The following is a 26,352-nucleotide window of genomic DNA, read 5'->3' as shown; positions in this document are numbered from 1 at the left end:
CATGTATATCTGTGCAGATACTGTCTGTATCATGCTTTCTTTTTTCAGCCCTTTGGTGGGGAAGCAATAAGTGTGTTGAACACTACTTGTTTCCTTCTGGTCATTTGCCTCCTCTCAGAAGCAAGTCTGGTGCATTCTGGGATTGATGTGTGGGCAGAAACTTGCTCAGGGCAGCTCAAACACCATATCATCTTATGATTCAAAAGCAATGCAGTTAAACAGATGATCTCCCTGGAACACCACATGTTGCTTTGCAAGATTGCACTGCATATTAAAGCCACACAAACTCCCTCTTCTAGACGAGGAAGCCACTTTTTATAATAGGATGAGTAGCTCTGCAGCTGAAAGACAAGGTGGAGGACAGAGAGAAACCGAAGGCAGGTCTCATCATTTGGAATTATTTGCCTTGTGAAGCAGATGAGTAGAGAGGTGATAAGATCCATTGGTAAAATAAGGAATGGTGAGAAGAGTGGTGGCTGTTCCCCATGTCCCAGAGAGGGCAGGAGCACATGGATGCAAAGTAGAAACTCAGAGGGGCTCCCACTGGGAAAATGTTTTGTTAAAGGCTATGAATGTGGAAATTCATACGCTGACGTCAAAAGTTCAGTAAAATTCAAAGACAAATTTTATAGGCCCATTAGAAGAGCTAATCTGTCTGGTTTGCAAGGGGAAGCAGACCTTTTGCTTTGGAGGCTAAACTGGGTCTCTGATAGGGATTTCCATGAGATGATGGGGGAGGGGGGATAAGTATCAGTCAGCTGCATCCTCTCCCCCCATTTTATTAGGAGCTCATTTGGCTTCCAGATATTGTTATTTGGACTACTTCTTATACAAAGTTTTGTTCAAGAGTATAGAGTTTATATCTATATAAAATAGATGCATGCCATGGTGGCTGTAATAATTGTGTTGTGTGCACCATTTCCCCCTTTAAAATTCATATGCATAGAAACTGGGAAATTCTTAGCTATCTTTATTGGAGTCTCCAAACTACTTGTTACATGAAAATGTGTGTCATAATTGGCCAATAGCATGTCTTAGGGCTAAATTAGATGAGACAATGAGTTCCCGTTCAAGAGCATCTTTAAACTGTACTGCCGCCATTTTGGGTTAGAAAAATGGTAGAGGGAGAGGCACAATCCCCTCTTCCTCCTGTATTTGATCAGAATCACCCCCAGGGCTCAGTTTAAAAGAGGTCCCAGGTGTGAACTCCTTAAAAAGATAGCATGTGCCCAAGGTGAACTCAGGGATGCCTGTCTCATCTAGTTTGGCCCTCAGGATTGGTCTCTGCATGGAGCAGAATGGGGCAGTATCATCTTGACGTGGTGGAATAGGCTGTAGCACTTCAGATTGTGTGAGGAGAAACATTTTTACACACTCCCCTGTGTAAAAACTCCCTGCAAAATAAAACAAATTAGCACATCAAGAGAAAAAAAGTTGCATCATAGTGTTGTGCTTAATGTGCTAGTTTCCCAAGGAAATTAATGCAGAGTGACTTTGAAATAAAATGTAATTCCATCACTCACCATTTGAAGTGGCACCATTCATTCTGCCATCTCACTGTCACCTCAGTCTGCTTCACATGTAAACCAGGTGTTCCCTGCCCACCTTTTTCCTTGCAGCCTATGCTTAGGCCCGGCGGGGAGGACGGCGCGCAGAAGAACACAGACAGCCAGGGCTGGAGAAAACAAGGCCACAACTTTATTGCGTACAGGAACAAACAAACAAGGAGTGTTGGCAAGCATATGGATCGGATCCCGAACAAAAGGCTGGCCCGCCTGCCAGCCACTGAGCCCTCCCCCTCTTCAGGACCCCCGCTGAAGGAGGGGGCACCAAGGAGTGACATTATGGGGGAATCAGATGGGTGTAAACCCCTGCCTGATTCTCCTGCCACTTGGGAGTGAGCACCTCGCAACCCCCATCCGGGTCTGCCCGTCACCTCACTCCCAAGATTCCGTATGGGAATCCCCTGAACAGGGTACCAGAGCCGTGTCCCCGGTCCACCGGATAGAGATCCAATCCAATGCTACCCGCAAAGTTGTGACAGATAAACGACATCAAACAGGGAGTGGCGGGCGGGGTTCGGGTCCCGGCGCAGACTGCCGGGAGGCGGGGCCGGGTTCCGCTTAAATGCAGAGCCGCCGGACCAGAGGGAAAACCTCGCCCTCCTGGTCCGGCGGTTGGCCCCGCCCCCCGGCAGCCGCTCCCCAGTGGCCCCGATTGGGCAGCCAAGGTTTAAACTGATTGGCCGCCCAGCCCGAGGAGCCTGCCGGGAAGCAGCAGCCGGGACCCGCAGCCGTTCCCCCCCACCGCGCCGCCGGCTGCAGCGCCTCACCCGGTAAGTCGGGCTTCGGTCCTTTCTCCAAATTGCTCCTGAAAACAACCTCACATGCACAATATTTTAAATGTGGAAAATGTGTATTTACAACGTTGGGAAGGGGGAATTTCTTCAGCGGCAATTTTGGAGCAAGGAACTGTGGTTACGCATTCTCCAACATCCTCTCATTGCCCACAACGGAGCATCTTTTCCTCCGTTAAGCAGACAGTTGGGCTGCTACTGTGTACATCTGCTTGCAACATGTACTTTGGACCCAAGTACAAAATATTTTGTGAAGGGTGGCCCTCAAAGGTAGCAAACTGGAAACTGTCTAGGTGTTTTTTGAGGAGCTCCTTATGGTGGTTGCAAAAAGCCTACACTTCCCAGCTTGTTTTATTCAATGGCTTGTTTTGGTGGCTTTGCTGCCATCATCCTCCTGTGAGCTTGTTCTTCTGTCTCCTCAGGACAATCAGATCGAGCAAGAGCGGGTGACCCAGCATATATCTGGAGGCTGCTGTGCTCTGGCTGCCGTTTACCTTCTGGGGAAGTTCTATGTGGCCAACGCAGGTGACAGTAGGTAGGAGAAGAAAAGGAGAGGTTCTTCCAAAATCAGGGCAGCTAAACAATGTTGTCAGTGAAGGGATGAAAGTTACTCTGCTGCTTAGTGGAATTGTACAGAAGCCTTTCCCATTTGTACTTGTCATTTGGTCGGAACAATGCACCCTTTTAAGCAAGTGGCCTCTAATGTAGGATTGCCAACTGCCTGGAGGGGAAAAAAAAGTTCTGTTCCTTTAATAGTTATTTTATGAGTTGTTATTTACCAGGTGATTCTATTTATATCTGTGCCATCAGCTGCCCATTTTGATGCATTAAACCTCTGTTAAAAGGAGTGGACATATAAAAAAGCTGTCCTCAAAGGCCATATAGATGTGCTACAAGGAAAGAAAGCTGATCTCAGAAGTTTCAGACAATTCTAAATCAATATTTACGTGTTCCAAACCAAACGCAAATGGGTTAGGAAGCATCCATGCGGGGATTGTTTAGGGTCAGTGCCCCTCGTGCCTTGTGCTTATCCCACCCTTTCTGCGTAGAAGATGGAATCAAGCGGGTGGTAACACACAAAAAAAGAAATGATGCTGGTGCTCTACTGGATTTCCTTTTCTCTGGTTTAGGGTTAGGGTTGCCAGAAGGCCTGAAGAAAAATGCCATGTCCCTTTAATAAAGGGCTAATGTGTGGGAATGGGCAGCTGAAGGTTTTCATGGCATGGAGGTGTAACGAGCTTTTTCCCGTGTCTGAAACTAAGCTTCTACTAGCCAAGAGAAAGATGTATCTCTCTCCTGGAAAGCTTACAGCATTTACTTCTCAGACCTGTCAAACAGATAAGGTCTTTGAACCAGCTGTTTATCAGTACATTTATTTATATAGGGTTCAATATTGCTTTGCAACTCTTTATCAAACACACAGACACCTGTCTAGAGTTTATTTCACTTTATTGAAAATACACCCTAGTTTTTAATGAAGCAAGTAATCAAAATATAAATGGTTATTAATATAAATCCTATAAAAACAGAACACAGAAAGGCAATAAGAAATAAGTTTGCTAACATTTCTCAATAAATTCCAAGTTTAACATAATCAAAGTTTCTATGAAATGCATAGGTAAAAATAAGTTCTCACCTAAATTCTCTCAAGAGATTTCTTCCATCAGAGCTCTACCATTCTATCTGTGTATGCAATTTTATACCTCATCATATGCAAATATTTAAGGTCTATTCACATGATAGCACAAACAAATGATGATTGGTTTGACGCTTCACTGAATATTCATAATTTCTATAGTACAACCTTCCAATTAGTAAAAAATTATGCCATACTCAGATCTGCAAAACAAAACTACAAATCTCAGAAGTGTCAGGAAAAGTTAAGTTGAGCAATCACCATTGGTTGAATCTCTGATAGAGGAACATTAATCTGGATAGAGTCCACTGTTTTAATTAACTGTCAAAGGATGGAAGCACACCTGTTAGAATTACCTAACACCTAGAAAAAACACACAGACAGTTCATGCAAAGTTTAAAAGTTCATCTAGAGAATACAAGAGCTTGGCCTGGTATTACTCAGTATTGATTATTGTCATGTGCTTTTATCTATATTGGTATAACAGAGGTAAATTACTTAACTGATAAATAGCTTCTCTGTAAATGATAAATGTCTCTGTAGAAGACATTTTTTCTGCAGGCAATTGGTAACCATATTCAGGTTCTGATCACTCTACTCTTTCACTTCTTCTTTTGTGCCAAACAGGATGTATGAGGAGAAATTCGTCAGTGTGCATGCCCTCTCTTCCCCATTTGATGACACAGGGTGGAAGAGCAGTGTTTTCTCAGCTTGCTGTTCCAGGAAAATACCCTGTAGATTACTTTCCCCCCTCCTTAGAACGTTAAGGGGATTTAACTCAATGACCCTGTTTGAAGAAACCATAACTGTTAAGTATTAGGTTATTTTCTGACTCAGAGAAGCAAGAAACCATGAAGCTAGTAAAAAAAACCTTTCCAGTCCCAGGAAGAAAGATGCTAAGGGCTTGTTTAGGTTTGTGGTTTTAACAGTGGATGGATCTTGATCTTAGCAGAACACAGTTCCTTGGGACCGGCCGACAACCCATGGCTGCTTGATTACGAACATTCTTGTTGTAGTCCATGCTCAGGAGGGCAGTCAGGCAGCCTGCTCAAACTAAGCTAACATGAGCAAATGGATTGCCTTCAAACAGCAGGTCAAGATAGTAGGGACAAGACTGTGACTCAGTGGGAGGGTTCATGCCTTAGTTCACGTCCAAGATTAATTCCCTGCCATTTTAAGTTAAAGGATCTCAGGCTGCAAGGGTTGAAAAATGGGAGATCACACTGTGTAAATCATAGTGGACTATGCAGTGCAGTGGCCTACCAGTGCAGATTAGGCAGCTTTATGTTTATATTTTAAGCCTTTATCAGTGGAATCTGAGACCAAAGGTAAAAGAGGTAAACTTGCCCAAGTTAGCACACTTCTATATTACAAGGGTGGGAGCAGGAAATTGGTGGTAAATGTGGTTTTAGGGAGGAGGCTGCTTATTTTCTCTGTGGCTAAGTGTGTTTAGGCTTCACTTTTGTAATATAATTGATAGATTTTAACCTGTACTTAGGGTTTTTGGTTGCGACACATAGCATAAATAAAATAAAGTCTCTCCTGTAAAATGGCATAAGAGAGAATCATATAATCATGGTTAGTCTAAGACCGAAGACCTAGATGTAAATCCCCAGTTAGCGATGAAGATCCCTCAGTGACTTTGGCCCAGTTGCTCCCAGTCCACTCTCCTTCACAAGTTTTCTGTGAAGATGAAGTAGAGAAGGAAAACCACAGACACTAGCTGAGCTCTTGGCAGAATGATGGGGTGTGAATATGCTAGATAGGCAGACTCCTCCCATCCCTCCATCAGTGTCCAAAGGCATCAGAAGAGTACCATGGCTTAGAATCATAGGGTCATAGAGTTGGAAGGGGCCTTACAGACCATCTAGTTCAACCCCCTTTCCAATGCAGGAACAGCCTAAAGTCTTCCAGCTTACCACTGCTTTCAGTGACTCTCCTCTCAGAAACAGGGAGAAGGGAAATCACAAAGTTCCAGACCACACGGTCAACTTAGAGCATAACTACACGATACTACACAATACGCCCAACACATGCCAGGTTATGGGTGACTGAACTCACAGTCAGATGTATATTGGGCGAACTCACATTTAAAAGTGCTTGTTCACTCAGCACTGCAAGCAAGGCCTGATGGGGGGAGAAGGAACTTACAGTTCCCCTACCACCCTGCTTTTGCCAGTGGAAGGGGCAGTGCGGGGAGGGGGGCTTTCCCCCCTGTTTTGGCTCCATGATTCCTTCCTAGGGCACGTGACCTGTACATCTGACTGTGAGCCCAGTCTCGCAACTGTGACCCAGCACGTGTTCGGTTGTATTGTGTAGCTTGTCCCTTAGACAGTGTAAAAGGGAGACTTTGCTTGTGGTTTTCAGAGAAGCATTTCTGCTGCGTGCCCGCTGTACTAGACCACACAGTAACTTTTAGATGAATTCTTGATGGTGAGAGCATTCAGCTGCTCTGGTACAAATGTGATGTCTGAAGACAGCAAGAGTTTTTAGATAACCAACATTTTTTGTCATCCAAACTCTTAGTAAAATTTTTAAAAAGTGAACCTATTTTGAGAGTAAACTGATTTATGGAATTTAAAAGTATTTAATTGGAATGTGACATTTTCGGCAAACCTTTAATACAAATTGTACTCTGGATGCATTCCTCTCCACTTAACTTTTGCTTGTGATACCCTGAAAGGTTAAGAGGTACATTGACTTTCATCAGGTTAAGAGAGGAGAGGGCGTTTGTGTGTTTCCTGAGTCCTTTGCTGTCTCCTTCCAAGCCTGAGATCCATTTTGCTGAGTAGCAAGCTTTGTTGCAGCACCCTATCATCTACCATGCAAATCCCATCCTGGTGCATATGTATATTTCTGGAAATTGTTGTTGTCAAGTTACGAATGCTATTCTCAGGAGAGACTGTAGGAAATCTGATTACTGAGCAAGTCCAAGGAACGTCCTTGATAGCACCTTTGTTCTGAAAAGGGACTTCTGAATGTCTCAACAAAGGTCAGGAGATGACTTTGTAGTTAAAGTGTGAAATTTCTGAAAATAGCCATATTATACATTCTTCCCAGTTTTATACCAGCTTAATTGTTGTAGTTTCCCTAAGGAACAGGGAAAAAATCCCACCAGGATTGGTATATAACTCACAATACTACAAATCCTTTTAAAGTGACATTATTAAGGTGCAAAATGCTATTTCAATAAATACAATAATGCTGTACATATAATACAATGAACATGTTGTCCACCCCCTCTTTCTTGAGGGAAGAAGTAGTACCGGGAAAAGAGTCCAACAGGTAAGTCCTAAAAGGTAATCGTTTCTCTCTGAGTCTGTATTCTCTTATTCTTTAGCGAATGCTTTGGTGGAGGATGACTCAACTGTTCCAAGCTTGAGTCCAACACTTACCTGTTGGACTCTTTTCCCGGTACTTCTTCTTCCCCCAAGAAGGAGGGGGTGGACAACATTTTCATTGTATTATTGTATTATAAGTACAGCATTATTGTATTTATTGTAGTAGCATTTTGCACCTTAATAATGCCACTTTAAAAGGATTTGTAGTATTGTGAGTTATATGCCAATCCTGGTGGGATTTTTTCCCCTGTTCGTTGTTGTAATACTGTATACCAGGAGTGCCTTTGTGGTTGTGTAGTTTCCCTAAGAGCATCCAGGGGAAATATAATTTGTTGAGGATTTTCTGTTAGAGAGCTTCACATATTTCCCAGGATTCTTTAGAGAGAAAGTTGTTGCTTGAGGAGAAAGCAAATTTTAGTCTATATTTATGGAAACATAAAACTAAAGTCCAGTGGTAAATTAAAAATCAACATTTATTTCAATAGGAGATTTCATCCGTGACAGTCCATGTTCCAGCTATCTGAGGCAGTAAACTGCAACTCATGAAAGCTCCTATTGAAATAAAAGTTAATCTTCAAGGTGTCACTGGACTTTTGTTTCATTTAGTTACAACTAACATGGCAAAATAAAACAAAGTCCAATGGCAACCTTAAGATTAATAACATTTATTTCTGTATGAGCTTTTGTGAGTCACAGCTACTCCTTTGGATCCATAGTTAATATTAAGTCCATTTGTACATTTGCAGTTGGTAGTCCAGTTCTAAACATGAAATGTTACTACTTTCTGGGCAATTCGACTTTGCTCTGTTCTCTTTTAGTCTCTTTTGATGACACTTATACAGTTTTTCAGCCCATGGTTTATTTAGAGTTCCTGAATAAATAAAAATAAAATTTAAAAATGGCTGTCAGCCAATGGAATGATGTCACTTCTGGGAAACCCCCAGAAATGACATCATGCCTCCCTAGGTATTGGCCAAAACTCTATGTAAAAACCATAGTTTTTGGCAATTCCTGGAGACGAATGACATAACTTCTGGGTTTTCCTAGAAGTGACATCCCACTGTTGGCCAATCGCCACCTCCTATCCCGCCCCCACCCCAGGGCTTCCACTATAGTTTTTAAATGCAACAACTATTGGTTTGTTTTCCCAAGGAGACTTCAGTTTTTCATGCAAACCTTTCTGCCAGTCACTGCCTCCTTCCTAGCACTGCATGAGACTCTCTTCTCTAAATAATAATACTACCACTTAGCATTTATATAATGCATTTAGTGTTCAGAGCACTTTGTGGACATTATCTGGTACTTATTGCAGCCTTGTAAGAAAGCCCAGCATGTTTAACCCCATGCTGCAGCTTGGGGGCTCGGATAGAGTAATGTGCCTATTGTCACCTAACGAGTTTGTGGCCAAAGTGAAATCTGAATGGAGGATCATAGATTATGCTCTTTGCTGCTGTGCTGTGCCAGCTACTATTCTGGACTCCTGTATTCAGGCCAATGTGTGAATGAAAAATCTTTATTAAGGCAATCAATAGTTTCCCCCTAGAAATACTCAATTCTGTACCCTGTATGCATTATGCCTGTTGAGCAAATGTGCAGTTTCTCTTATTTTACATAATTTATTATTCTGCAGTGTTTCATATTGAATAATTTATGCTGTAATCCTTATTAAACTACCTCTGGCTTGTTAGACTTCAGCCAGCATTGACCTGGCACTTTCAAGCATATCTTTTGCCATCCGTAAGTCTTGGAAATGTGCGTTTTAAAGAAGTGAAAGCTGTGAGTCAAGGGAAGCTGCACCCACTATTCCATTCTGTGATTTTATCTCTGCACTCCCACAGAATAATGGCATTCATATAGTCTTACCTATATTCCACTTTGTGGTATACTGGCTACTTATGATGAGAGTATCTCTCCTCACTTTGCCCTATAGCTACTAGTACCACAGAATCTATTTTGTATTCTTCAACCAAGGGACTTTGAAATAAAGGCTGGAGGCTTCTTGTTTGACAGTGTGGGCCACATTAAAAAATTAATCTTCAGAGAAAACTGCTGCTACAAAGGGATACTTCAAGCCTCAGTGGGCGGGAGAAGGTAAGAAAGTTGTGTTCCATAAATGGAATCTCTTCCATCTGCAAAAGCATTCCACTGGAATGTTTCTAGGTGGACGTAACAAAAAGATGGGAGAATGCATTATTGAGAGCTTCTCAAGTCTGATCGGTGTAATGAGCAGAACTTGTAGCAATGGATGGCTCTAAGCATAAGTGTGTAGCAGGTCATCTCTTTTGTTCCCACAATACCGGACAGATGCAACAGTAGCATTATATTTGTAACACATTTTAAAGCCATTGTAGCCCATTTTCTGGGGCACGCCATCAGGATCCAAATGATAGGCCTGCCCAGTTGGGTCAAAGGCATCTGCCAGTTTCAAGAGCGAAGTAGCATAGGAGCTCAGCTGAACACTGTGTGGTCTGGTGATACTATGAACCTTATTTGACGTTTCAGAGCAACAACCTCTCTCTCTATGAGTCAGCAATGAACAGGGGCCATTGACTGGAGTATAGACAGCACATATGCCCACTCTGTGCATTGACAACAACCCTTGTGCACTCTTCTTGTTGATGGCAACTTATAATACCAACCATGCTTCTCTTTTCATGGGCCCATGTCATACTTTCTGCTCTGTTCTGTAATCAGTTTTTCCTCCTCCTCTTCTGCGCTGCTTTTGTGTACCATTTATCTGAAACAGGATGTGTTCCTTGATCTCCCACCTTTTATCTGAAATGATTGATAGGGAGATGAACATAAGACTCATGGAGGGTTAGCTCAGCCGCTACAGTAGAACATCAAAGCTACTAATAGCTTGTTAATCTAAATTATTATTCTTCATAAAATGTTCACAAGTTTGACTGATATTTCTCCTCCTGAATTTCTCCACCTATATTCTGTCATATTTTATTCAGGCATGGCACTAATCCTGACAGGAACATGGATGAATGAAATAGGCTGACAAGAGTTTGCTTGCTTTTGTGATAAAGCCAGTGTGGTGTTGTGTTGCACTGGGATCTGAGAGGCCCGAGTTCAAATTTCTGTTCTTCCATGTACGCTTTCTAGGAGACCTTGGGGCCATGACACACACCCAGCCTTTCCTACCTCACAAGGTTGTTGTGAGGATTAAAAAATCAGTGGGAATTGTGCAAAGTGCAGAAAGTATCCTTGGCTCCAGACCTTGGCAGCACCTTCCCTCACATGCCTTCGCAAACACTGTCCCTGCTGTTTTGTTGCTGTTCTTAACATTATTTATAGACTGCCTTTCTCACTGAGACTGAAGGTGGATTACAGTGTATGTCAATATGATCAATAGCTGGGGCATTCAGTAAACAATACAATAGGATATAGACTGCAGAAATTAGAAAACAAGCAGAAATCCAATGCAGAGCTGATACAATGCTGAAACAAAGCATAAGCAATTTTACATATTAAACAATGCGAAAACTACTTACAACATGAAAACTTACAGCAACAGAGAGTACATAGTAGTATAGTCTACAGTCCCTATGCCTTTATCAAAACATCTCTAACCATTTCCTTACAACACAGCCTGATTACCTGGTTTGTGGAAAGCCAGGAGAATGAGAGACTTCATCAGGCAGGTATGCCATATGGTGAGGGCCACCATAGAGAATGTGTGTGTACAGGCAGCTGTTGATTTTGCCCATTTGTAGGGTGGCATCTGCAGAAGGTCCTGTTCCGATTAGTGAAGCTGTGTGGCAAAGCATAGGGAGAGAGGCAGATATCTGGGACCAAGGCCATGAAGGGCTTTGTATGTGATAGCCAAAACCTTGAACTGAGCTCCCTAACTGATGAGGAACCAGTGTGGAGTCACTGCAGAATGGAGGTAAAATGCATGCTATGCCTATCTCATGATAATCGAGCTGTGGCATTCTGCACCAACTAGCATCTGACTGGAGTATTGGACTGAGATGTGACAAATTTGTGTTCACATCTTGGCTCATTCATAAGCTTCTTTGAATGGCCCTGTACAAGCTCTTGCCTTCTTCCTGGCTTGACATGCCTTTCAGGATAGCTTTAAGCCAAAATAAGGGTTTAGCATAATCTGTGAGAGAGTGCAGACAGAAATTCTAAATAAATGAAATAAATAGGGCACAAGTGGCTAAAGGATTTTCCCAAGGAAAGTTTTTCCAGGAAAAGAGGCTTGAAAGGAAGAATTTGCTGGACAAATCAGTTGGTACCTATGAGCTTAGGAGTGCAAAATACTACCTACCTTTCCCCCTGCTATTATCCTCTTCTGTAAATGGTAAATGATTGTCGTATTGGGAAGAGGCTCAATAGGGGAAGGAGCCTTGGGGGCTACTTCATATGTAGCATTGCACTGTGTGCATTGGCTGACCATCCCATGTACTTGTGCCATATTATGTACATGAGAGTGTGTGCGCTTTTTTCCTACACAAAATTTACCTTTCTGCAGAGCCAGTCACATGCCAGGTGATCTTTAGCTAGCACCACTTTCCTTTACCTTATGACTTATCTGCTGCTTACCCTTCCTATTCTCTCTCGGTCTCTCTCGCTGTCTCTCTCACTCTCTCTTTCTCCCTCCCTCTAATGTCATCATTCCATGTTTCATTGCAGGGCCATTGTCATCCGTAATGGGGAAATCATTCCAATGTCCAGGGAGTTTACTCCAGAGACAGAGAGGCAAAGGCTGCAGTTTTTAGTAAGAAAGAACTTTATTCCTATCTGATTTATTAACCCACCACTCCTACTTAACACTGTCAACTTGACCTCAAATATACTTTAGATGCTGATTGTGTATGAACTGTGACTTGTGAGTTCTCCTGAGAGCTGATTGAAAAAGACAACTGCCAGTGAGGAGTTGCTTGCTAAAATACAACTACTAGGGCAAACGTAGGCTTGCAAAACGTAGGCTTGCAAAACGTAGGGTTGCAAAGCCTCACAAGGAGCTTTTGAAACTGAGTAGATATTCAAAAGTAGGTTTTGGTACAGCATAAGGAAATTGGGGCTTAGAATGTTACTCTGCAGAGGCTTTTTCCATCAACCGGCATTTTTACAGCCATTTTTATTATCTGGCCTATCCAAGCTATTGTTTTGTGATCATTTATTATAAACAGGAAATCAGTTTTTAAAATATAGTTATAAAAAGTTTTCAGAGTACTTTCAGAACCAGTTTAGATCATGTAAGATATTTTGCCATTATGGGAATGGAACGTTGGTTAGATTTTGGGATCCCACTCTCTGCTGAAGACTCATGTTGAGTTACAGTACCAGAAGATCAAATACATAAAATATATAATATAGTCCCAACTAAACAGGCCAGGGCAACCAGTGTGAATAGCATTCCACCCCTAGATTTTTAAATATGAAATCTGAAAATATCAATTACCTGGCGCCTATAAGCTACAATAAAGGCAGAAGATGTACGTTTTCTTTTTAACCCAATGAAATCTAAGGGGTGACCCAAATACTGGTGAAACCGTGGCTATTTACTGTTTCCCCTTGGACCATTTTCCTGCCAAAAATTGGCTGCCAGAAACTTCCTACGAAAACGCTTACATTTGTGGATATGCATATCCTCCCCCATGGGTAAAAGTAGTGTTGTGCTGGTGATGTTTGGCAGATAAATCTGCAAGGGGAAAGAATTAGCCTCCCTTAAACTGCTCCTGTCTCATCTTTTAAATTGCACTCCCCCCTGCCAATGTATAATATTATTTTTAAAAAGAAGTTAGGAAAAATAGTTACAGAAAACACATAATATCCAATTCCTACTCTAAAGTTCATCTTTAGGTTCTCTTGCTGAACATACACTACCAAGAGAGTCTGTACACATCATGCATAAACCCCCTGACAGACATGGGGAAAGAAAGTTTGAGATGGGGTGATTTGGAGCAAGGATGTAGTAGGAAAGAGGGGCGCTTAAATCATTTCTGTTCCTGCCAGTTTTCTCCTGCATCTCTGCACTACAGCAAAGCGGGGGGGGGGGGGAGAAAAAGCCTTAGGGGAGGGGGGAAAGGCTTGTGGGTTTCTACACAGTGTGCAGGGAGGAAGGAGGTGGGTGATGGTGGCAGAGGAACAGCGTGGGAACAGGGCATGCAGACATTGTTCCTGCTTATTCCTGGTCTTTCTGCTGCTGTGGCGGGGGCACCACTGCCCTCCATCTGGAAGTAGCCTAAGCCAGGGACAGGGGGAAAAATCCAGTGAAGCTTAGAGGGAGAATCCTGAGTGTGAGCCAGTGGAGGCACTGCTGGCTGTGTTTCTTGGCTCAGAGCATATGTTCTTGGCAAAACACCAGATGGAATCTTATCTGCTGCTCTATATCCAAACAGTCTCTGTGCCTTGGAAAGGAGGAAATTTCATTGAGTAACAGATCCTCTTCAGCTGGCTGCAATAAGGAAACTGACACTCAGAAAACCAATCCAGCACTTCCCCCATGGGTCTGAGCACTTTGGCTTGCTTTGAGCCAAAGCCCTTTTATGGCTCCAGCTCTTTGCTGTAAGAAGCGCTGGAGTAACAGTCTTTTCACTGTGCCAGCACAGTCTGTGATGTTGCTGTTAACCATCATCTTGATGACATGTCATTTTCCATAGCTGTGTTTCTGTACCATAAAATTAAGAGCACAGGACACGTTCAATCTCTGTCCCTTTGCCTAATGTTTATCCTTCTTCCCTATGCCCCAGTGTTTGATTTCTGCTGTTACTGGCATGAATATTCAGGATTACTGAATGTCGATTTGTTACCTGATTTGCACTTAGTAAACATTGTCAGATCCACAATCTGTGTGGTTAAGGAGAGTCAGAATGCAGAGTTTGCATCCCTTTCAGGGCATGCCTTGAGTAAGACGTCCTCTGTCTTTCGTGTTCCTTTTTGTGAGTTGGCCCTGGGCCCTTCTTGGGAGGCTTCTGTGTAGACTGACTATACGTGCTTCCTTCTGGGCTTGCGTTGCTGGCTTCTTAGCTGAGGGTTTGCTTGGTGAGTAATTGCCTCTTTTTTGGCTATTGACAGTGTTGTAGGAATCAGAGAGCTAACTCTGTCAAGCATTGATAAGGGTGGCAAATCCAAGAGGACAGGGGCAGAAACAGATGTAAGACAGAGAAGAAAAATAGATGGCTGGAAGAAAGCTCTTGTCTCATTGTGTATGCATAGTTAGGTCAGGCTATGTGTGGGCTGAATCCCAACATGCATCTTAAGGTGCGCTTCTTACTTTACTTGTAAAAGTAATGTGAGAAACTGTGGTGAGTGAATAGTTTGCTTCCACAAAACTGTCTCTTCATAGTACTAATCCAGGATTAATTCCCTATTATACTCACCACTAGTCTGTGGGAGGAAAGCTGCCACCTATCCTTTTATATCATGTGTGTCTAAGTATCATCATCGCCACCATATGAACTAGTATCAGATCAAAGAGCCAGTTTGATGTAGTGGTTAAGAGTGCGGGACTGTAATCTGGAGAGCCGGGTTTGATTCCCCACTCCTCCATTTGAAGCCAACAGGGTGACCTTGGGCTAGTCACAGCTCTCTGGAGCTCTCTCAGCCCCACCCACCTCACAGGGTGTTTTGTTGTGGGGACAATAATAACCTACTTTGTAAACTGCTCTGAGTGGGCATTAAGTTGTCCTGAATGGCAGTATATAAATCAAATGATGTTATTATTATTATTATTAATATCAAAGACTGCTAGAGTACATGATCCAGGTTATAACACTGGACTCTTTTTCTCTGCTCTGCAAACTGTAGTGTATCTGTGTGCTTACGCATGCACACCACATGTAGACTGCTGTAGCACCTTCCCTAGTTTCAGCTTGTTTTCACTCTAATATGTTTTGAATCTGGATCCCCACCCCCACCCCCAAAATATCCACTTTTGTGTGAGACTCTGGCATGTTTGTGTATGCTTCAGCTTGAATTTGGATGACTGCCTGATGCATATGTGTAATATGTCCTCTTCAGTCATGTTGCAAAGACTTCTATCTACTATAATCATACATGATTTTACCAAATGGATCCCCCAAATAGTACCACAGACACAATTCATAACCCAAATAGAAGCCACAAGGCATATCTGTAAGTACCATAGGGTTGGATCATATTCTTCCATTCCACTGACACAAAAACATCTTGCATCATTAGAACATGCCTTGTGATAGAAGAATGCACTCTTACCAGTGAGGCAAATATATAGGATTCAACCCCTTGTTAATTTTGCCAAGGTAGACTTAACTAGAGGTTGATTCATATACCCTATGGCATTGTTTATGGAAATGTTCCTAATATTGACTGTACTAATCTCACACTGTGTAATCTGCCTTGAGTCTCAATGAGAAAGGCGGGCAATAAATGACATAAATAAATAAATAAAATATATACCACTGGTACTGGTACAATATGTGATCATACCCTTGAGATATATGCCGTAAAGTTATCTGAGCAACCAACCTGGAAAAACATTGTAATGGGCCTTTCCGTTGGAAATTTTTTAAAAAAATACAACTGTTACAATTGCTGTAACTTCTGCAGTGTGTGTACAGAAGGGACCAACTTTACATTTAGGGAGGATCAGAAACCAAAACATTGATTAGGATACTTGTTTAGAAAAATGGAGCATTGTCAGTCCTCTGTTGTTCTATTAAAATGGACAAGCACAAAAATAGTAAAAGGTAGAATGATCCTTTCTTTTAGGACAGAGAAATCAGTTTCTGTTTCTATTTATTATAATCAAAGGTCAGCACAGTTTACACACACAAAATGAGTGAGACATCGCAAGGACTGTGCATTCATACATAACTATTGTTCTGGGAGCTATTGTGTGTGAAGGCAATCTTAAAATCTTAGCATTTGGCCTAAGAGGCAGTTTGACTCATCCTCTTGCCTATAGTGTCTAGGTGGGCCCAGCTGCTTAAGAAACCGTCTCTGCAATGTGAGGATCCTTTGGAGTTTGGGACTTAGTCCTCTGTGTTTTTAGTGGAGATCCACATGACTACTGTAGACAAACCTGTTCTTTTCTCTCACAGGGCTTTTTGAGACCAGAGTTGCTGGCAAATGAGTTTACTCACCTTGAGTTCCCTCGAAGAATCCAGCAAAAGGAACTGGGGAAGAAGATGCTATACAGGGACCAAAACATGAATGGCTGGTAATCCCCTACCCTTTTTCATCTAATCTAAATTTTATTGATTCAAGAGGAACAAATTAAATGTTCCCATGACAACACCATGGTCTACTTGGTGGAGAATCCCTACTTTCTCTCTGCTTTCTTTGTGTCATATAACTAAAACTGGAGAGAAATTATAGTTATTGTGTTTTGGGGAAGTTGAATGTGGTATTTTATTGTGTATTCATCCAGCTATTTCCCTGTAAAAACCAGCTTGTATACTGCCTCAAGAATCTGATAAAAATGACAGTGGAACCAGAGATGAATTTGTACACAAAAGGCAACAATGAAATGTTGCTAACAAGAGTTTGGTGTGGCTTGCTGTTTGGTAAAACAAAATGCAGTTCTGCTTTTCCCATACCATTCTGTAAGTCTCTGTTTCTGAGATGATGGTAACTAGTGTCTGAATTGCAACATATAGTGCCTGTGTGTTTCATTTTTTAACTAGGGCATATAAAAGAATAGAAGAAGATGACCTGAAGTTTCCACTTGTATACGGAGAGGGTAAAAAGGTATGTTGAGGACATGAAGAAGTGTTTGAGAAAGAAAGATGACCTACTATGAACAACTTGAAGAGATGCAGGAGATCAGTGTTCAAGTCCCCTAGCATGTTAAATTTTATGTAAAGGAATCCTCCTCCTGTGTCATTTCCTGGAAAGAAATCTCCACTGGGGAAAAATTGTATGCATTGAATAATATAAAAACAACATAGAGAGCTTGTGGAATTTTAAAACCATGCTGTGAGAAAAAACAGAATACATTGTGAAGTATGTAGTTATTATCATAGAAACATAGAAAATGCCTCTGAAGCCTTGAAGCCCTCTCCTGCCCCCAAACTGTTTTAGCAGTGAGTAAAAGTCCCCTATTCCACTTGCATAGATTCCAGTATTTGTCATTATGTTGCTTCTACCATAGAGTGGAAGGGGTCGTGGCGCAGTGGTGATGCATTCACTTTGCATGCAGAAAGCCCCGAGTTCAAGACCTGGCATCTTTTTGTTAAAAGAATCTCAGGCATCAGATGGTGGGAAAAACCTTTCTCAGCCTGAGATCCTGGAGAACTGCTGCCAGTAGACCATCCTGAGCTAGAAGGACCACCCATCTGACTTGATCATTGCAGCTCCGTGTAGTCATAACTTTTTAAAATTTTTAATTTTTTATTAGTGCAAAATGGGAAAAATAAAAAAGCAAAGAATGAAAAGGGGAAAAAAGAAAACAATGCTGGTTATAAAACACTATTGGCAATTCTATACATAGGTATCTACAAAAGATTTCCAAATATCTAAAGATAAGTTCATACGCAATTACCTTCTGTATGTGATATGTTTATAAGATCTTCAATCCAGTGATTTACAGGAAGTGGGCTTTTGTTTTTCCAGTGTTGAAGTGTAAGTCTTTTAGCAATTGCAAGGGTACGGAGTCCATTTCTATTGTCCATCAGTTAGATTCCAAGAGACAGACAAGTAGTTTAACAGTACATTAACAACCTCAAAAATAAGTGAGCTTCTTAACACAAAATTAATATAACTAATAACTTCCTCCCAAAAGGGCTGAATGACTAAACATGTCCAGAGCATCTGCTGAAGTGATGCATTTTGTGAATTACACCACCAATAGTTATGCTTAAACCTTTAGTAAAAGATGCTGTGGTGTCCAATATACCCTAAACATAATTTTTTTGCTGAATAAGTTGCAACTTAAGATCTAGGTACAGGACTTAAAGCCATATCCCATTGCTTTAGCAAAACTGGACGCTCCAGGTTCTTTGTTCCATTCACCTCTAAAGTTCTGCAGAGCATATTTATTAACAAACCTCAAATATTTATATACAAATATTGTAGATTTCATTTTCTGTATTGATTCAATAAAGATCTCCAAAAGTGAGGAAGTTTCTGAAGCACTCAAAGCTTCTGGACCATATTTGGACACCAACAAATGTTGCAACTGTAAATATTACCATTCAGCAGAAGTTGGCAAGTCATATTTAGATCTCAGTTGACAAGAATTTGTGGCATTTACCCCTCCTAGGCACGAATGATGGCAACCATTGGGGTGACTCGAGGCCTGGGAGATCATGATCTCAAAGTGTACAGCTCCAATATCTACATCAAACCTTTCTTATCCTGCATTCCAGAGGTGAGCACATCAGAGCCAAGATTCTGGTCCTGGGGAACATAGTATGTCCCTGTATTAAAAAAGAGGCATAGTTAACAAGCTGAGGGACTCTGGATTCTGCTACTTCTTTTCCCTACACTGAGAGCCAGTGTCTTGTGTACTGGCTGGAGCAGTGAGGTTAGACTAGGAAGGCCCAAATTCTCCTTCAGCCATAAAAGACACTCCGTCTAAGCCAGCTCTCACAGAGTTCTTGTGAAGATTAAGGGTGAGGCCTGTAGCATTCCTCAGCTCCTTGGAGGAAAGGATAAAAGGAATAATATACTGGTGCCATCTCTGTCATGGGCTTATAAGCCCCAAATTCCAACATTTGAACTGGAATACTCCCCTCAAAAAGGATTGAGTGTTTTTTTAAAAAAGAAAATAGTTAATAGTTAAAGAAAATAGAAAATGTTTTTCGTTCTAACCATCGGGCTCTGGGATGTCTTGGCAACTGCAGTGCCCAAACTGAAAATGTTGGCGTTTAACAATTTAAATTGACCCGAATTTGGGGGAAAATTGAGTTCAAACTAAGGTTTAGAAATACTACTTTAAGACTTGATTTAATTACATAAGCATTCACTTTTGTTTTTCCTCTTCATATTCTTCTGTGGTGTAAGCTTTCACTGAGGCAAGGATATCCTGAATGACATACTTCATGTCTGTCTCATGCTCAGTCCAATTAGATGACCCTGTTGATTTCCAGAAGATTCAGCCCCCCCACCCCCTTTCTTGGTAGTTCATCATTTGGTCCTACTGTGTAAGGCAAATTTGGATCTGCAAATTCAGTGCTCTGAACTGGATGGCGCAGGCTAGCTTGATCTTGTCAGATCTTGGAAGCTAAGCATCGTTGGCCCTGGGTATTACTTAGATGGGAGACCATCAAGGAAGTTCAAGGCTGCTATGCAGATGCAGGCAATGGCAAGCCACTTCTGCTCATCTTTTGCCTTGAAAACCCTACAGGGTTGATGTAAGACAGCTGCGACTTGATGGCACTTCCCACCACCAATCAGTGCAAGGATACTGCACCAATGCAATATTGTGCTTTGTCATATTGCACCAGTGCAGCAACTGAAGACTGTGGAACTGGATTGGAGAAATAGCCTCATGGCACCCTGCACCCTGCACCCTGCAAGATGAGGGCAAATAGTGAATATAGCAGGGGAAGATAGAGGAATGGGAGTACAAAGGACAGCCCTGCCCATGTCAGTGGGATGACAGACCGTTTTCAACCAGTTGTAACTCTGCACCCACAAAACTTAAGTATGGCCTCACTGAGCATCAAGTGTCTGGACCCAGACAGTGCAGACGATGTGTGATAATTTTCTCCAGGAAAAGCGCTGTGGCATCAGCAATCCTTTGCACCCATAACATCATGCTGGAAGTGATGGAGAGTGCAGCAGTGTGCAAGGCAGAAGATGCGTGGGATATTCCATTTCCCTCTGGGTGAAGAATTCCTTTGCTACTGTTTGCAGTAAGGCTGCATTTTTGGATTTTCACAGGTCCGCATCTATGACCTCACTCAGTATGAGCACTGCCCTGATGATGTGCTTGTGCTGGGCACTGATGGCCTGTGGGATGTCACCAGTAATCAGGAGGTGGCCAAAGTGGTGGTTGATGTACTCATGCGCTATGAGCCCAATGACCCTTGCAGGTGAGTAGGGCAACATTTCTGTGGACAGATGTGGAGAGAGGCTGAGAGTCAAATTACCTGTTATGGGAATTATGTATAATCAGGTCCTGACATTTTCTATAAATATTAAAAAGCAGCTGTAAGGAATCCTTAATTGTGCTGGGAAAGAATGGTTCTGGGCTGGGGAGTGAAGGCCTTTCTTCCCATGTTATTTCACAAATAGAAACTCCACCACACTGCATTGTCCCACTAGGAAAATAGTCATCCATATTGTAGTGGGTAGACTTGGACTAGGTTCAATTCATTGAACTACCGCGACAGATGGAGGAAGGTAGATGGAGAGAGATTTTTCCCTACCTGGATTAAAACCAGTTTAGGAAGGTCCGTTTCTATCAGGTAGAGAGTGCAAAGGAAAATGATTGTTCTGGTACTGTGCCCCAGTTTAGACTGCATTCTCCTACCACCCACCTGTAGCTACTTTTTAAATGTTTAAAGAAAACATCTGGGGACTTGATCAAAGCCTGACTTTGAGACAGTGCCTAAAGTCATCCAGTAAGCGTCAATGGGATTTTAATCCAGGTCTTCCTGGCCCAACTCTATCCACCACACTGCATTTGTTGATCTTCCAATGATAAGTTTTTCCAGTCTGGCTGCATTCTTCTACTTCTAAATGCTAGCCTACTATACCAAAACTTTAAATCCTACCTCTTTCCTTCTCACTGTTTGCCATGCCTCCCAGTATATGATGAAGTGAATGAGATAATTACTTTAATCCCTCTGCATACTTAAAAAGGGCACATTGAAATAATAGGGTACACTACTATACCTGTTATGTTCCAGGAATGAAGGTTGATGCTGACTTAGTGACTCTTGTTTTGCAGATATACTATGGTAGCCCAGGAGTTAGTGATGAGGTCCAGAGGGGTTCTGAAGGACCGTGGCTGGAGGCTGGCCAATGACAAATTAGGCTCTGGTGACGATATCTCGGTCTTCGTTGTTCCCCTTGGTGGCCCAGGAAATTATACCTGAGGAAGTCCTAGGTGTATCTGATCCATGTTGCTAGACTGTAAAAGACCATTTGCTACAAACTGGAGGTTGCAGATCCCCTGCAATGGAAACATTCATGCTTCCAGAGACTTCTGAAGAGAATTAAAACCATGGGACTGCAACTTGAGCCCTCCTCCTACTCCATCCCAGTGTGCTGCTCCCTGCTGGGGACACAAGACAGAGGCTTGGGCTGCACAGCTGTTCACATCAAGGAAGTCAAGGCACAGCTGTTCCTCTCAGGAATATCCATATTGGCCCTTGAGACCCATAGGAAGTCCCGTCTTCCAAGGGCTGTATTCATTAAGGGCCTTTTGCCAGTATCATTCTAGGGAAAGGAAGGGGGATGTGGAAGGGCTGTCATTTTTTCTTAGAATAGCATGGAAATGTTCTCCAAATTGAGTAGTAGTACCAGAGTCTCCCTGATTTGCTGCAGTATTTAATCTTGTTATTATCAAGGGCCAGTTCAAACTCTCATTGCCGAGTACCAAGGACACATTATCTTGACTTGCAGTGACAACTGTTCCCAAGTTTCCTGCCTTGTCACTGCTGCTAATTGTTGAAGTAGAATGACGTAAATGCTACTTTTTGGTTGGTTCCCATTCCTCAAGCTTGCTGCAAGAAGGTTCTGCACAGCTTAGTCCAAAGTAGTCACTGCTTAACTGGGTGAGTTTTATGCATTCATTTTGTACAGGGATTTTTCAGCGTAATAACAAAATGGTTGTACTGTAACCACATTTGCTATTCTGACAAATGAGCCCTCAAGGGGCAAAAGAATGGTACAACAGAGTCCTGCTATAGAAAATTGCATTGGAGAATGTCTTCTCTTTTGCTAATTAAGGGTAGACTTATGAGAACAAGCACACATTGTTATAGATTTGTTACCCTATAATGACAGTACTTAATGGATTTATTTAAAAGCAGGCTCTTGATAGCAAATATAGACATGTACAAGGCACATATAAACATGGTAGGCAGCTATGCATAGTACTGGCAGATATTCTGCATTTCAAGTTTGTTCATCTGTTTCCTTCTTGGAAAAATCACATGTGCTAAGGCTACAGTTGGCCAACTGCAGCTGGTAACCTGCCAGGATATATGGGGGGGGGGCAGGAACAAGCTTGTTAGCATTGTGTCAATGTGTGATGTCACAAACCTAGAATCAATGTTATTGTATTGGGGCAATACTCTAGGATTAGTCCAAAATTCTGTGATTAAACCATAGAATTTTGAGTGAATCCTAGAGCATCGCCCAGATGTGATGATGTCACTTCCAGTTTTGCACCTGAAGTGATAGTGAAAGCCCACCCCCATTTCCCCCTTGCTGGGGCTTTGAAGCAGCAGTGGGGAATGGGAGGGGGCAATGCTGAAAGATTTCCTGCTGTAGCTGGACAGCCAGACCCCTGGCCAGGACTGATCCCAGAGTGTTTGGCACTTGGCCTAATGAATAGGGGGTGCTAAGTTTTTAAAAATATTTTTGATTATAATCCTTAATGTATTCTCAGCTAGCTACACTGTACAAAAGGGAGTTCGTTCTTGTCTAGAGGTTCTGCAGCTTAAATTTGGCCTGTGCATATCTATTTAGCTCTGAGCAATAGATAAAGTAAGGTTTAAGAGGAAACGAATAGCAAGCTTAAAGGAAAATTCTGGCCACTATATAGAAACTTTGAGCATTAACAGCAGCCAGGTTGACAGTTCTGTGTTGTGGAACACTTTATTTAGACAAGAATTCTGCATTACCTAAAGCCACCCCTTCTTTGAAGTTTGGATTTACCTGTCTCTTCACAAAGTGTGCTATAAACACCTGAGAAAGTTTAAAGGAAGCACCAAATGCAGGGTTGGGGCAATCAGCTACCATCCCAAATCAACAATTGGTCAAGACGCTCTCTTTCTGGAAAATGCTTTGATATTGATTCTGTGTCTTGCTGTCACTTCCGAGTGGTTGTCATGTGTGCCTCATCACCAATGAGATATGAATAAAAGTAAGATTCTCGGGAATCACAAAATCAAGTGAGCTTTTAACTCAGTAAAATGCATGTGAGAAAAAAGAGGGCAATAATGCAATTTGATAGCACAGGGCCCTTGTTTGTCCCCATTAAAGATTCTCTGCTTTAGAGGACACATTCAACCACTTTGGCAGTGTAGACAATTTTTAAAATCAGTTTAGTAAGCTGGGGCTATGAAGAACTGTGGGGGGTGGTCTGGAAATCACCTCTCACCCTCTTATCTTGAGGGAGGGGGCTTGAGCAGGCTGATTTCTCTTCCCCCCTTTTTTTTACCTTCTAAAGTTTTCTCACTGTTCTCAACATCCAGCATTTCCTGAATTATGTATATTCTTCATCAAGCCCACTTTCTTTTTCTTTATTTTTAGAGTCATATTTTTTCTGCACACCTGGAGAGACCCCTTGCCTTGTCTGTGTTTTGCTGGTTTTGTGACAGGCGGGGAAGCCATCCACTTTACTGTTAGATATAATGATTGGGTAATTTCTGCAAAAATGTGCATTGAACTACTGACTCAATGGTTTGTACCTTTTCACACAATATCGTGTACACCAGAGAAAATATAAAATGTGAGCATGACAGACTCGTGTTGTGAATACATGTACATTACCTAGATATTAATTAGGTCAAGGACTGGCTGTAAGGTCCTTATTGAATGTGGAAGATCAGGCTTTGTTCACTTGACAGTGAATAACAGTACCCTTACTCCTGACCCTCCACACCTTCTACAAAGTGTAACTTTGTAACTGGGTCTTGGACTTATCGTAATTTACAAGGCTGTATGTGCCCTTTGATTCACCACTCACTAAATGCCAAGTCACTTATTACTTGTGTTCTGCTTGGAAATAGCAGGAAAATAGTTGAAATGATGAAACTGTGAGAAGTTCTTTCTCATCTTGCCAGCCCAAACAGTATGTTCACATGAAATTCTGGATGTGGCTATCCTATTACAATTGCATTAATCTCACATAAATACATAGGTTATTGATGTGGCACTGTGGTTACATTAACTCTCCTATTATCAGGACTCAGGGCTAGCTCAAATGGTCTTCTCAATAACAACACTGAATGCAGAACTAGCAGTTTTTTAAAACCTGCTTACTGTTTGTCCACACTCAAATGTACAATGTACTAAGCTACTGATAATATACTTCGGGCCTGCTTATAATAAGAGTTTATATTATATCATGTCTACATCAAACAAGGCCACAGGAAAGAACTTTTCAGTGATATTCACATTCAAACTGACCTATGAAAAACACATACTGCATTTGGGATATATTTCTACACCTAGCCAAATTCCACTTATTTGAAACAACAAATGCTAAAGTACTAGAAAATGAACATGAACTCTCATGAATTTTAAGGAAAAACATCTAAAATTAGTAACTTCTAACTTTTGGAGTATTTTTTTAACTCCAAGAACATATTTGCCTGTGGAAGACAAGATCATCATGTTGTCATAGTAGGCTATATCTCTTCAGAGCAGCTAAAAAGGCTTTCTTGGAGCATTGTTTTATGGAAAATCTCATGGGGTATTTTCCTACATCAATATGTTACATGGGCAGGTTTTAAAAACTATTCCAATGGCAAAATGCATTGATTTCTGGGGGTAGTTTTTCTACCCAGATGGGTTTTTTTTTGTTTACATAAAGAAATCTGTAAGTGGTAAGCAGCTGTACTTCGAGGACACTATTTACCACTGTACAAGTGACAATGTCTTAGGTGGAAAAGGTTATAGAGCCACTTTTCTCTGCATTCTGCCAAAAAAAATACAGCCAGAGCAAGAAAGACACATTTAGGGTTGTTTCAGGGCTCATCCTGAGACTAGCAATATTTGAACCAGTTTGAGACTTCAGCATGAACCATGTGTCTTCCAAGTCTGTGATATCCTGAGCAAATACTACCCCCAGTTGGCCAGAAGTATGATTGTTTGAACGTTTTAGCTCTCTTCAAGATCAGTTTCATCCCTATAAACAGAGCCTGGATCTAAGCTTATGGATTTAGAAATCTCGTGTGTTCATCCTGGCCTGAATTCTGATTTTTCTTCTCCCTGTCTTGGTTTCTCCTTTATATTCTTTATAACAATAAGAACAATTTCATTTTCTGGTAGTCTTAGTTCAGTTGTATCTGGTAATGGCCAACAGAGGGCAGTAATGTTATTTTTCTCTTGGTCTGCCTTTTTGTAGCTATAGGCTAGGATTTCTCAAGACAGTTATTTCAGCACATCTTTCTGTCACGTTCTATACTTTGTGCAACAGTCTTACAAAGTCCTTATTAAAAGGAATAATGGGATGGTCTACACTTAAAATTCATTTAAAGTGGGACTTTTTGCCATGATGAAAGAAAGGAGCCATCTTAGTTAATTTATCCAAGACGAATGTGTCAAGTGGAAGCAAACAGAACTAGCAAGAGACTGTGCATATGCAAATTTACCTACAACATGAGGTAAAAGTACCCATTTTGGCTCTGATTGACTACACTTTGTGTATCTCTTTACATTTATCTCCAGAATTGTTAAAACAAGGACTACCAAGTAATTCCTTTTATCACAGCCTACAAGAGATCTGTGGATCTCACTTGGCGACTTAGAGATATAAAGATTTTTGATGGATTTTGTAAAGTCAATGGAGAGATACCATTTGTTTTTTCTCACAGAAACCAACCTGACACCAAAAGCGCCACTTTAAATCTACATACCTGCCCAGCATTAAGCCCAACAATGCTGGCAAGAATTAAAATTATGACCTGAAACATCTTCTCCCCCCCATAACATACACATGCCTCTTTTTATTTTGTGTCTATTGAAGAATTCAAAAGCTTGCACACTATTTTGTGTCCTTTTGGTTGGTCCTAATAGAAAACATTGTACAGATTTTGCTTTGGTTTTGCAGAAGGTAATTTTCAGTATGAAAAGGTAAGTACTAACCATAGACAGAGGAGAATCATACCAGAGTTGAACTGTTTTTTCCTCTAGCTCTGTCAGATAAAGACCTGAATTTCTGCACTTCTGTC

The 26,352-nt window shown here is 41.6% G+C and overlaps 1 protein-coding gene across 2 annotated transcripts in view; it reads left to right on the top strand.

The window, feature by feature from the left end:
- The window catches only part of PPM1J (protein phosphatase, Mg2+/Mn2+ dependent 1J), a 35,190-nt gene extending 11,285 nt beyond the window's left edge, over positions 1–23,905 (top strand). For both annotated transcript variants that reach the window (XM_054981804.1, XM_054981803.1), the window contains exons 4-10: positions 2,779–2,891; positions 11,981–12,065; positions 16,375–16,493; positions 16,960–17,023; positions 18,537–18,644; positions 20,162–20,313; positions 21,174–23,905. In XM_054981804.1, coding sequence (XP_054837779.1) covers positions 2,779–2,891; positions 11,981–12,065; positions 16,375–16,493; positions 16,960–17,023; positions 18,537–18,644; positions 20,162–20,313; positions 21,174–21,321 — 789 coding nt within the window. In that variant the 3' untranslated portion in view covers positions 21,322–23,905. The remainder of the gene's footprint in view (positions 1–2,778; positions 2,892–11,980; positions 12,066–16,374; positions 16,494–16,959; positions 17,024–18,536; positions 18,645–20,161; positions 20,314–21,173) is intronic.
- The last annotated feature ends 2,447 nt before the right edge of the window (positions 23,906–26,352 follow it).

The sequence above is a fragment of the Eublepharis macularius genome, chromosome 5, assembly GCF_028583425.1.
Source record: "Eublepharis macularius isolate TG4126 chromosome 5, MPM_Emac_v1.0, whole genome shotgun sequence".
NCBI lineage: Eukaryota > Metazoa > Chordata > Lepidosauria > Squamata > Eublepharidae > Eublepharis > Eublepharis macularius.
This window is presented reverse-complemented; position numbering and strand designations above follow the sequence as displayed.